Source organism: Rhinoderma darwinii, chromosome 13 (assembly GCF_050947455.1).
Source record: "Rhinoderma darwinii isolate aRhiDar2 chromosome 13, aRhiDar2.hap1, whole genome shotgun sequence".
NCBI lineage: Eukaryota > Metazoa > Chordata > Amphibia > Anura > Rhinodermatidae > Rhinoderma > Rhinoderma darwinii.
Window position 1 is genome coordinate 31,580,152 of NC_134699.1, and position 13,681 is coordinate 31,593,832.

Genomic DNA, 13,681 nt, shown 5'->3' on the forward strand with positions numbered 1-13,681 from the left:
AGGGGGTCTGGTCTGTATTTAGGAAGTTTGGTGTCTGTATTCGTTTAAGGGGTCTGGGGTCTGTATCAGTTTAAGGGGTTTAGGGTCTGTATTAGTTTAAAAGGTCTGGAATCTGTATTTAGGGGGTCTGTATTAGTTTATGGGGTCTGTATTTAGGGGGCCTGTTCTAGGGTCTGCATTAGTTTAGGGGTCTTTATTTAGGGGTCTGGACTGGGGTCTGTATTAGATTAGGAGGTCTGGTCTGGGGTCTGAATTACTTAAGGGAGTCGGGTCTGAGGTCATTATTAGTGTAGGGGGTCAGGTCTGGATTCTGTATTTAGGGGGTCTGTATTAGTTTGAGGTCTGTATTTAGGGGGTCTGTATTAGTTTATGGGGTTTGTATTTAGTAGGCCTGGTCTAGGGTCTGTATTAGTTTAGGGGTCTTTATTTAGGGGTCTGTATTAGTTTAGGGGGTCTGGTCTGGGGTCTGTATTAAGGGAGTCAGGTTTGGGGTCATTATTAGTGTAGAGGGTCGGGTCAGGGGTCTGTATTTAGGGGTCCTGTCTGAGGTCTGTATTTATTTAGGGTGCTTGTTCTGGGGTCTGTGTTTAGGGGGATCTGGTCTGGGGTCTGCAATAGTTTAGAAGGTGTGGGTCTGTATGTATTGTATGATCTAATCTGGGGTCCAAATTTATTAGTCTGAGTAAAAAGGGTTGTCGATTGGTCATCAGTATAAAAAACGATTTGTGCCCGGACAACGACTTCAATGTATGGTTCTGGGCCTTGGTGTCTAAATTTGTTGGTTTCTATAAAGGCTGGAAATGGCTGCAGAAGTGATGGCCAAAGATGTCTCATAAGGAGAAGTCGCCATATCGGTCTGCGTCAGATGGAGAAGAAAAGAAAACGACTCCCATTAGAGAAGACATCATCGGTCAGTCACTGGATCTATAGGGGATCTGTCCCCTCTCCTGACATCTCTGTTGTAGTAAAACCTTGTATTCTACATATCTTTGTGTACCCAGGACTAATAGACAAATGCGTGTTACCATTCCCATTGTCAAGAGGAAGTGTCCCTGAACAGTGTGATACGATCAGCTATGGTTGGAGACTGTCAGTATGTAGGGACACAGCCCTATGACAAGGGGATTCGTAACACCTATTTGTCAAAGCTCGCACAAAAAGGTGGTGTTCACTATAGACAAAGGCAGAGCGGCGGTGGGAAAGGGGGCCCAAGCTTGGGGAACAGCCCAGGGCCTATGGTCTACTTCATCCGCCACTGTTCCCATCAGGGACATTTATGAGATATCCAAAGGATATCTCATAAAAGTCAGATAGATGCGAGTCCCACCTCATAGAAACCGCACTTATCTCTAAAATGGGGCCCCCTAAACCCTGTTCTACCTCTGTGTTCTGGCTGATTTCCGACTATGAAGAAGAAAACAGCGTAGCTCGCTGAGCTGCGTGGTTTCCATAACTCCCATAGTAGTGAACGGCAGTTACGGAAGCAGCGTAGCATGCGAGTTACGCTGTTTCCGTAACTACTATTCCGTTCTATGGGACTTACTGAAATAACGTAGCTCAGCGAGCTACGCGGTTTTCTTCTTCATGGTCTGAAATCACAAGCTTCAGCAACAACACAAAGAGGTAAAACGGGGTTTAGGGGGCCCCATTCTAGAGATAGTTCTGGGATCTAGAGGTGGGACCCACATCTATCGGACATTTATGACATATCCTGCGGATATATCATAAATGTCCTTGATGAAAAAAGCCCCTTTAAGTCACCTGGACCTCGCTTAGAGAAAGTAGGGCGGGTGGACGGAGCCAAGGAGCGAATGACACGGCAGCAGCGTCAGAGTAAGGTCTGGGCGTGCTGTGACGGGAGTGGACCAGTCCAGTCACCTGACCTCATGTCAGTGACTCAGGTCAGGTGACCGGACTGATCAACTCTTGGGCCGGCACGCACCGAACTCACTCAGACCGCCGCCATACTTGGCTCCGTCTGCCCTTCTCCTGCTCCTAAATGTGATTGAGTTGGGCGGACTGAGCGTAGGAGGGAATGACACAGCGGCAGCAGGGTTCAGAGTGAGGTCGGGGCTTGTGGTGACAGGAATGGACCAGTCCGGTCACCTGACCTCACGTCACTAACTCAGGTCAGGTGACTGGACTTATCCACTCTTGGGCCGCAACGCACCGACCTCACTCAGACCGCCGCCATACTTGGCTCCGTCCGCCCTTCTCCTAAATGTTAGCGAGTAGGGCGGACTCACGGCGGCAGTGGCAGTCTGAGTGAGGTCGGGCCGGACCAAATGATCCTGTGGGCCGGACGTTCCCCACCCCTGGTATAAGGCCATAGGGGGAATTCAAGCCACACCAATTTTGGGCATATTCACATGGCGCTCAACTAAAAAGTGACGTGTAAACCTGTCACATACGCGAGTGTTTCTTGTGAAACGCTTTTTACGCGTTTTGTGCGCGCAATTAGGATTCTTATTGACTATGGGAACATTGGTGAGTCTTGCGCATAAAAAAATGTATCTGAAGCATCGTTTTTACACGTCGCAGATTTTTAAATATGCCTCCGTAAAAAAAACAACGCATTGTATGTACTAACTGTGCGCTTTCCTATTGATTTGAATGGGAATCTTAGTGAAGCAATTTTTGATGAAAATTTTGTCACGTAAAACAAGCCAAAATACACGCCATGTGAACAGGGCCAAACAATAAATAAAACCCCATCCGCACGTAGCATAAAAAAATCAGTGTGGAATGGAGGGCATGCTGTGGATCTTCTAATCTGCAACATGTCAGTTCTGTTACGGATTTTCACATGAGTTTTCACAATTTGCGGTGCCCCAAAATCTGCGCCATAATTGGCACATAACACATGCGGAATTTGAAGCGGATTCATAGATTCAAAGTATTCTGCTGCATGTGAACGTTCACACAAGCATAATATGGTTGCTTTTTTACGCCCATATTATGGACGCAACACCCTGACATTCATGAGAACTGGAGTGGTTCTCATTAGGTCCGGGTGTTGTGTACGTATTACAGGCATAAACGGGATAGCCATAACGTATAGTCCGAGCAGGGGACATCCCTCTATGATGTGCATATGAGGTATTACATCGCAAGCATTTAAGGCGTATCCACAGGATATACATGGAGAAAACATTTCCCGTAGAAACCTTTGGCTACGTTACAGCGTACAAATGTAAGTCCTGACGTAGGCCAGAATTGTGGTGTGAACAGAGCCTGACAGGTTTTACAGGTCCATGTGACACTATGGATAACTCTGCCATATTATCTCAGCACTTACAATGCAGACACATGTTGCTTGTTCTCTTCAAGGACACACTTCACAGGACATGCCAGTACAGGCGAGCACTCGAGGTAAATGAGTCCTCACACACCTGTGGGCGTGGCTAGACTCCCTCCCTTGTACACAAACCACTGCCCCGCCCTTCGTTCTCAAGAAGAGTTGGCAACTTGTACAGAAATAAGCACACGTCGCTAGGTAAACCACGCCCCTCTGCTGCATGACGTCACCCATCAAGTCCCTCCCTTTCGTTCTTCCGTCCTGGGAGACAATCCATAGAGAAGGGAATGAGTAACCAGGCGTGGTTTATGATAGAATGAGAGGAAGGTGAGGGGCGTGGTCATATGCAGGGGCGGTCCCTGGTCTCCGTGTGTGGCCGCTAGGGGGCTCCATACCGTTGCGTAAACTGCGTATTCCCGAAGCCAAGTCTTCCTCCCCTCCCGCTCCAGTGCATTGCAGCGGCATGAGATCAGTGTGATCGCTCCGCTCTTCTTCTTATCAGTGGTTATCTGTCGTCTGCTGCTGGCAGGAGCCCGCACACCGGATACGTGTAGTGAGAGAGAGACGGGGCTCTGCCCGGGGCAGGAGCTGGAACCATGGACGCGGGCATGGAGAAAGAATGCAGCGCGCTGGGAGGACTCTTCCAAACCATAATGACCGATATGAAGGTGAGAATGTCTGCCAGGCGTGTCCGGGGAAACTTCCATAACAAAGGGGAGAGAGCAGGGACAATAATGCAGGGCGCCCATTGTACAACCTGTTCATCATGGGAGTCAGTGGGTGCTGAGCGCTGTATTACTGGAGCTCACCCTCCGCACTGATCTGTATGTACGGTCACATCCATGTAACACAACATGTCACATGACAATCATGTAGTAGTCACCTACTATGGAGAGCCCTACACATAGGTGCCTGCTCATCTCCACCACTGGTTGGAGCCACCGTCAACCGATTACACTGCATTGTCCATTGAAGATGACCCCTGGTGCCACAGTCCCACACATGTCCTCCCAGGTGGGCTCCACGCTCATCGCTTGGCTGCCAAATCCATAAATGGTTAATAGTAATAGTCAAAAATGTCTGATGGATCACCGGTCGTCTAGTCTCTTATCATCCTGAGAGGTCGATCTTGTCCTAAGTGTATACACAATGTTGTCCTCCTAAGACGTTCATGTCTGGGCTCTGTAGTACGCAAAGATCACGCTCATGTCTCACGTTGTGCTAGATATTAATGTGATACTTGTTGCTTTTCATTACTACATACGATCGCATTCTAACTCACAAATTATGCATGCCGCTACACTGGTGCCCATACACGTTAAAGGTACCGGCTTAAATGGTGATGTTTTGCGACAAATAGTCTTTCACGACTATGACGGGAACCGGAAGACTGACAACCAATGTGTTGTACGAGTTGGATGTCTTCTGCCGTTACTTAACGGTTGTTTTTGGCCTCCTTTTGGTTTTGGGATCACTTGTCAAATGGGTAGAAAATGAAAAATCTTGGTGTGACCTCCTGTATCTATTGTGGTGTTGACAGTCTTCATAGGACACTTGATGGGGCATCAGCTGTTGTGGGTGATGTTTGTCTATTAACGTCTTGTTTTATTTGGCTATTTGTGTTACTAAAACAATCGGCTTAATCAATTGGAATCTTTGTGAATTATTAGGATAATGTATTTGACGTAATACAGTCAACGATCGACAAATTGTATAACTGTCTTGACAACCATAAGTTGACAATTGTTAAAGGTTTTTTTCTATCACAAACCTACCACTCGTATCGATAGGAAATGCCATAAATGTCTGACAGCTGGAACCCCCATCCTTCCCACGGACAGGGGGCCAGAGTCCCTTGTTTTCAGAGAAGAGGGGCCGGAGTCCCTTGTTTTCAGAGAAGAGGTGAGTGCGCATTCGCAGGTCACCTACGTTCTACTGTTTCAAAGATAGGGAAACAGCCGAGCATGTGAGATAATGCAGGGCTGCAATATTTCCAATCCATACAAATAACCATTTCCATGAAAAAAAATCGTTTGAAATATTGGAAATATCCGTCGGTGTATATCTTCCCTGTAGTAAATAAACACCCATTGGGATCGTTCGTAGGTCCGGGCCAAATTGCCCTGTGCATGAGTGGATTCAGTCATTTTGATGGTACACTGAATATACCGGTTGTAAATCCTGGGTACACAATGAAGTGCGTCCAACATCATTTCATTCATGGGGCACCCTTTTCATTTATCTGGTTTGTCGTGATTTTGAGATAATAGTGGCTTTGGTCCATCGTATGTTTACTTGCAATAATCGTATAAAGAGAGTTAAGTATTTGCATCTCAGACGTTTATGGCATATTCACAGGTTCCCGACCCTGTTTCCACATGGTGAGGTGGCCAATCCTCATCCAGTTGAAGACTCCGGGGCAAGGTGGCTGGGATTACGGAAACAGCCGAGCTTGTTAAACTACGCAGTTTCCGGAACTCCCATAAGAGTTACAGAAACAGCGTAGCTTGGCTATTTCTGTAATTGCCGCCACCTTACCGTGCCAGCGGTCGCATCACCAGGTGAGGTCGGGGACCCCTGTTCTTGCGATAGATGCGGCTCCCAGATCTGATAATTTTTCTCACAGGCATCTGCCTTCCATCACCGAAGGCTCGTTCCTGTATCGAAAAGGTGCCTACAGTAAGCAGAAAATGGTCTAAACTGGCCCTTTTGGCCATCCAAAATCGAGTGTATGGCCAGATTTACACTCCGATTGGTATCATAGCATACGATTGTACACACAGATTGGATGCAAGTGATTTCTTTATAACATTGGTCACAATTTGACATTAGGGTGTCATTCAATCCTATGCAGAGGAATAATAAAATGTGCCAAATTTTTAGCCTGTCGCATTTATTTCAATGACAATAGCATTAAAATAGTCAATTCAAGTTGTTTAGTGATCGCTGTATGCGGTTGGAATTGTATCACAGGATAATTGTGGGGTATAACCCGGCCTGAGCTGAATCGTTGGTCTCTCTCCCTTATATCGTTTTATTCTTGCTTACTTCACATGTAAACTACACGTCTGGATTTCACGCACTCTTGTTGGAAAAACAGTCTGTGTTTTGATTCAGCCATGAATAATTCTCCTGAGCGCCATGTGTGCGCCGTGCTGTCAGTACAACAGTAGGACTCAATACTGCGGGGAGAACCAGCCAGCCAAAATGACTCAATCAAACTAAATGCAGGATTTTTGGTTTTTATTTCCGTACAAAACATTGGGAGGAATCCTGATACTTAATCAAATCAAAACATCATCATGTGCCTTGTACTCTCCTTGTTAATATAGTATAGCCATATATTACGGTAACGGTGACCATAGATTCAAATATGTGGCCGCAATCCCACAAATGATATCAGAACATTTGCTTCTAAACCACATACGTGCAAAGGTCTTTTGCACTGACTACAAACATTTTTTATAGGCTAGTCATTTCTATTAAAAGGGATTTCTCTACCACAAACATTTGACATATTGATAGGATATGCCATTTATGTTTTATCGGTGGAGGTCCGACCGCTGAGAGAATAGGAGTGCCCTGGTTTGCAGGGGAGGGGTGGCAATACATACATGATCACTGTGTGTTATACTCTATGGGAGATATGGATATAACTGAGTAAGCGTGCTCGGTCATGCTTATAGTTTCCCCAACTACCTTTCCTCCGCAAACGGGACAAGGGTCCCCCGTTCCATGGATCAACTGGGATCCTATCGATCGAACTTCCACCAGTTAGTCATTTATGCCATATATTGTCAAGTGCCATCAACGTCTCTAGTGGTAAAACACTGGGAATTATCCTTTTTTAGTAAAGGGTTGGGCTTTGGTAGCTCTTAAACTGTCAAAGTTTTGGCCCCACAAGCTAATCTTGGGGACATCAAATTAGTGAGGACCTTCTAGGAGACCTCTAGAAGAATTACCTACATAGGGAGGGCATAGAGCTCTGAGAGAGGTTGTCACTGTTTACACTGAAAAGTTTGAGCCCTGCATATGTCCACTTTGTTAACCCTTTGTTGCTGAAAGTGGAATTTCCCTTTTAGGTGACCATAGATGTACCAATATCTCCTCTATGGTGGTGGTACGTTGGTCTGAAGATTTACATCATTGTAGCCATGTATTTGTATCTGTTGGCCACATTCGCCCCCTATATACTGATATCCGAGTTGTAAGGCTAAATGTAAAAGGTGCAGCTGTGTAAAGTAGTTCTGTTAATCACCGACACATGACCGGGAGGAGGAGCAGCGCGGAGAACAGCTGTCTGGGACATTTGTTGGGTAGACATGTGTGCACTATGTTTTTGTGTCTGGTAACACAATTCAGAAGAGAAATGCGGTTATAAGACTGAATTCACACATTACACACGTATTTGATGCAAACATTTTTTGCCAAAGCCAGAAGTGGTTTCAAAAGGAACGGGAAATATAAAACAGGAATTTATACTTTATCCTCCTGAGTCCACTTATGATTTTGGCTCAAAAATCTGCAACAAATGTTTGAATCTAGCCTTAAGATGACCGTACACATTAGATGTATATCAGCCAAACCTGCCTATTTTGCCGGGACTGGCCGACCTTCTAATGTGCGTGGCGGCATCCCGACTCTTCGCCTTGACGGAAGATGTTGGGGGAGAGAATGAATGGGCTGTTGAATTTTAACAATGCCCGATCCTTTTCTTCGTAAGGCGACAAGCCACTGCTAGAAGTGTCTGGCAACCGCTTTCTCCCTCAGCCGAGCAATCATGTGTATAAGGGAGTCAGGGAAAAATTGCTGTCAGCCGAACAATCGTTTGCCTACCGCTATCTAATGTGTGGCCAGCCTTAGGTGTCACGTGGCTTCTGTTGGTGTAATCGTGCTTGTGACTCTTGCAAGATTGGAGTTGTTGACAAAAAGTTTCCTTTGGATGATCTGTTTCAAAGTTTACCTCAAGCCTGATGACTTCTGTTGTGATATCTACTAAATGTGAACACAGAAGTGTCGTGGGCTAAATCACATAAGCCACGTTTCGATTGATTCAGAAGTACTGAGGTTTTTGACATAGAAGCCCCACCACAATTGGGAGGGGGGCATATTGCAAAAAATTTAGATAAATCTGATGTGAAACAAAATAACTCCTCTGCCGTTCGTAAGTTGTGATTTTGTAAAAGTGGCATAAAGAAGCAGATAATCGTATTAAAATGACCTATTACGAGTGGTCAGTTATAATTGGTGCGTATATTGACAGCGTTATTGCGTTATCAGTAGAATTTTTAAGGCGACTTTGATGACAGGTCATAGTTTACAATTCTCCATGATTGATCAGGTTTGACTGTGAAAGCGCTTGTTCCACTGGCTAGGAAACATGCCACGGTGGCGCCTGAAGATCTGCTCTCGTACTGGCCCTTAAGGCATGCACTCATTCTTCTTAGACCTGAGATTGCATGCTGGTTTTATTTTGCTTGCATCAGCTAGTTTATTGGGAGTGGTCGCGGGGACAGGTGAGGAAGGATTTGCTTGATTTAGCAATGTAATAAAATGTATCAGGGTTTAAGTCAACACGTTGCTGGTTGTATGAAATCTTGGCTACGAGACCTGTAACCTTTGTCCTTCATAGAACTTGTAAGCTTCCAGCCATTGGGCAACGAGCTGTAGGAAGTAGAACAAAGCAATACGTTTATGATGGAGAGCAGTTATATGGGGATATCCAACAGTCTGTTCACATCTGTGTTGGAGGCTCTGTAGGGGCGTGCTTCGCTAGTATGTCCGGCAAAATGACAGAAACTGATGGAGACCCGATAGAACCCATTAAAGTCAATGGCTTTTGTCTGGCGCAGTTGGCATCCGTCATGCAACGGATCCTGAGCTACTGGCATTTCAGTTGCTCTGCTCCTATGATGGAGCAGAGCAACGGACCCATCGAACTTAAGATGTGAACACGGCCTAAAGTGAATTCTAAAAAAAAAAAGGGGGTTTTTTTTTTTCCTTTTTTTTATTTTCATTTTCTTACTATTTCTTGTTAGTTGTTGTGTTTTTGTTTTTCCTCATTCAAAATGTCCAATTTTTAAAATAAACTTTAACAAAAATATCATTAGAGTTATTCTTACATTAGCAATCTGAGACACAATAGAATTTTTAGGCGCCAGTTGACCCAAAATGCTGACCGAAGATATTCATATTGGAGATGGGAGAAACCAGGTTCGGGTATGTTGGATGCTCAATTGTTTTTTTTTGTTTTTTTTACGGTCAGGTGTTCTATAGTGTGGCGTTTATTTTGGGGTCCATTCACACTGTGTGGACCCTGTACAATGGCGCACACAGTCCCTATGGTTCCTTATTAAGGACCTGTGGGTTCCCCATGTACCTTGTATTTGTCTAGGGGAGAGTGCCTGCATAAAACAAGTTGCAATTTTTTTTTTAATGGATTGCATATGTTCAAAATTGGAGGCATACATACAGTTTGGACCAATAGCATACATCTATAGGAGACTTATTAAGGATCCATTCAAAACAATGTACATGGCCTGCTACGTCATCCAGGGAGGCTGGACTGGAGAAGAAGCAGGGAACTCTGGGTAAGTATAACTTTATTTTTTCTTGATTACTTGGGAGGTCAGAGACGGAAACGCCTGACGAAAGGGCATGTCGCTTCTTTATCCGCTCCGTGCGTTTTTTTTTACCGCTCGCAAGAAAGAAAAGTCCTCTGCCTCCCATGGAATTCAATGGGAGGTGACTTCGATCGTTTTTTGGCGCTCTTTTTGACACTTACCGCGTCATAAACAGCGCCAAAATACTCAGTTTGAACTTGCCCAAAGGCCTTTCTTTATATATTTCTTCTGTTCTTGGTTTTAGCTTACAAAAAAATACATACAAAATCTGCACTGTATGAACAACGCCTTATTCCTAGCTTTGTTTGAGCAATAATTGGGAAGAAAATGAAATTGCAAGGCAGACAATAGAAGACTGCTTTTTGGTTTGATAATGATATTATGACACAAATTTCTTCTTTCTCTTTAGCCTCTCGGTATTTTGCTTGTTAATAAGTTCTCAAGAAGAAAGTCAAATAAACTGACGATAAGGAGGCCCCTTATGTGTTATTTTGTCTCTGAAGAGGAGTTTCTACTTTGCAGGCTTGAAGGCTGTGTAGTTCCTATCTCAAAACTTGAGATTTGGCTGTGTCAGATATTTAAAAAAAATAAATTAAAAACGTGTTCGTCCAGTTTGTGTATCTCTTGCGGGGAGCCTGCAGGCAGAAAGAGGCAGGTGACAGACACAGGATTTGTTGCATCCTGTTTGGGGTAAGATCTCTTGTGTGATGATATGCCAGATGTGTATATTAATCCAAGCATGGGAACGTTTCGCTTCTCCACTTCAACACTATTTCTGTATGTTCATGCCTTATGGCTGGTCCTTGTGGATAATATAGCCAAACATGTAGTGATGTTGGCTGTAAATCGTGGGTTAACGCATGACTCATATTAAAAAGTAATAAAGCGAACTTACATTGAATAATTTTTTTATAGTTTATATCCACTGTGTGTGTGTGTGTGTATATATATATATATATATATATATATATATATATATATAACGGCTACACGCAGAATAAATAAATTAAGCAATCTTTTTGTATAAGTAACAGTTATACTAGTTTCCAATATACTATCTGTATTAATTCCTCACAATTTTCAAGATCTCTGCTTGTTGTTCAGTAGGAACATTCATTGTTTACTTCCAGTGGATAAACTTCTGCCCATTGTCATGTGATGGACACACAGTTGCATGGCGCGTTACAGTATGTGTATCAGAGCTGTCTTGTAACGATCCCAGCACCTGTGTGTCCATGGGGAGAATTTTATCCACTGGAAGTAAACAATAAAGTTTCTTACTGAATAACAAGCAGAAATCTTGAAAACCGTTGGATAATCTGTAACATACACACTGTAAACAATATGTATACATATACCCTGACTACATACAAATAGTATTTTCACTCACTACATCCAATACTGTACTTACACTTTTCCATTGCTTCTTCCCTGGCTTGGAGTGAGCAGTTCGGTTCTCTACAGGAGGATGGTTGGCACAGATAGAGATGCAGAGCAGAGGGGCCGCTGCATTACGTGTTAGAAGCGTACTTTAAGGTAGCCTCTGGTGATATGGGCTGCCTAACGTCAAATTCAACAGCCACTGTGCTTCTCTGACCTCGTCTAGCACTTGGGCTTCTCCTAAGGCCCATGTACACGGGCCGATCGGGGGAACGGAATGCTCATTCTTAATCATCAACCCGCTTAAAAGGGCCCAGCGATCAGCCGACAAATAAGCAAACATGACAATAATTAATATTCCATCATGTTTATCTTTCGATGCCACTTTAAGGCCCTTTTACATTGGCCAATTATCGGGCAAACGAGCGTTCACTTGTATCGTTTTTAATGTTAAAACTACTTTCGTCAACAGGGAAACGTGCTGCCGACATGATATAAATGTATGGGGACGAGCAATCGGAGTAACGAGCGCTCGTCCCCCATGGGGCCTTGGAATATCACCATTAGTCATTTTCTTTAATCGAATTGGCATTGTTGTACAGAGAACGTGCTCACCTTGGGTTTTGTACCCAATGAGATCGGTTTGAACATATTTACCCTAGGGTCAATTTCATAGGAAGCGAATTAGAGCTCATGGCAAATCTAAGGGCCCAAACTGTTCCTCAGATATTTATTAAGGCGCACAAATTTTGAAAAAATGGGTTTCCATCATATGCCGTATTATAGATATTCTCCCCTAGAAGAATTGCGGAGGCACCATACTAGGACTTCATGTCCAATGGTCAGAACTAATCATTTGGTGATATAGACGAAACTATTTTTTTTAAAGTAATTTTATTTAAACATTCATAAAACAGGAATAACAGACATTTGTACATAAGGGTTCTATACACAATTTTGCAACAGTATACGTGGGTCTTCACGTGTATTGATGCAATATACATAGTGCATTCACAGTATATCTCCGCATTGCATACAGTACAGAAATAACTCCAAATATTAGTAACCAACATCACATTGGAAAGAGAAAAAAGATGTCAGGGGTTCATATACGTTTCGCAATCATGGTCTAGGAAATGGCAGTAAGTCGTTGTCAAACAAGAACTTGCAAAATTGGGGAGGTGAGTATTGGGTCAATGAGGAGTTGCATCATGTGCCCCAGACCCGGTCAAATTTATTGGGGCAGTTGCGATCTATCTACACTACTGCTTCCAGTGGCAACACCTGTTTTAGACGCAATGATTGTTCTTTAAAAGTTCATTGTTAAGTGGATCAGATGGAAAATCACTGTCTATTATTTTCGTGGCCACTTTAGGCAGATGCTTTATGTTTTGTATTCTATTTAATTAATAGTATGTTGTTTATGTAGCTTTTCTCTCTGGTGGGTGATAAGGATCTGCTCAGCATGTGTTGGAGGTGTCTGTCTGCTTTGAACAACACAAGGATCTGGGTTTACAGACGACACTCTCAGAAGTAGCCCATGAGTGACCTCTCTGCAGTGCCCTTGTACTGTCTGCTATAGATAAAACACTCTCAGAACTGAGTGGCTCCTACACTAAAGATATGATGTGTGAATTCCTAAATCTGACTCTTAACCTTCATGAAGGAAGAATCAACTTTGTTGAAAGACTTGCAGGCGTGCTTAGACCAGTGGCATTTGCTTTAAAGCCCTTTTACACGAGCCATTGATCAGGCAAATGAGCGTTCATATGAAGGCTCATTCCCGATCGTTGTCCTGTGTAAACAGGGCAACGATCAGCTAATGAATAAGCAAATGCTCATTCATCGGCTGATCGTATTGTTTATGCAGCATTAAATATAATCGTTGTCGGTAGCACAGTAGTTCATAGTAGTGAATGGCAGTAATGGAAACAGCGTAGCTCGGCAAGCTACGCTGTTTTCTTCTTGATGGTCGGAAAGCACAGACTTCATCCACCACACGAAGAGGTAGAATGGGGTTTAGGGTGCCCCGTTCTAGAGATAGGTGCGTATCTCAGAAGTGGGACCTGCATCTATCGGACATTTATGACATATCCTGTGGATATATCATAAATGTCCTTGATGAAAAAAACAAAACCCTTTAAGTCACCTGAATCTCACTTCGAGTAAGTAGGGTGGGCGGACGGAGCCAAGGAGGGAATGACGCAGCGGCGGTCAGAGTGAGGTCAGGACAGTGCTGTGATGGGAGTGGACCAGTCCGGTCAGACTCAGATCAGGTGACCGGACTGATCCACTCTTCGGCTGGCACGCACCGACCCCACTCAGACCGCCGCTGCCGTTGCCATACTTGGCTCCGACCGCCCTTCTCTTGCTCCTAAAT

At 44.0% G+C, this 13,681-nt stretch overlaps 1 protein-coding gene across 2 annotated transcripts in view; it reads left to right on the forward strand.

Moving 5' to 3' along the window:
* The first annotated feature begins 3,728 nt into the window (after nt 1-3,728).
* The window catches only part of LOC142666153 (protein MTSS 1-like), a 114,052-nt gene continuing 104,099 nt past the window's right edge, over nt 3,729-13,681 (forward strand). For both annotated transcript variants that reach the window (XM_075846109.1, XM_075846110.1), the window contains exon 1: nt 3,729-3,966. In XM_075846109.1, coding sequence (XP_075702224.1) covers nt 3,895-3,966 — 72 coding nt within the window. In that variant the 5' untranslated portion in view covers nt 3,729-3,894. The remainder of the gene's footprint in view (nt 3,967-13,681) is intronic.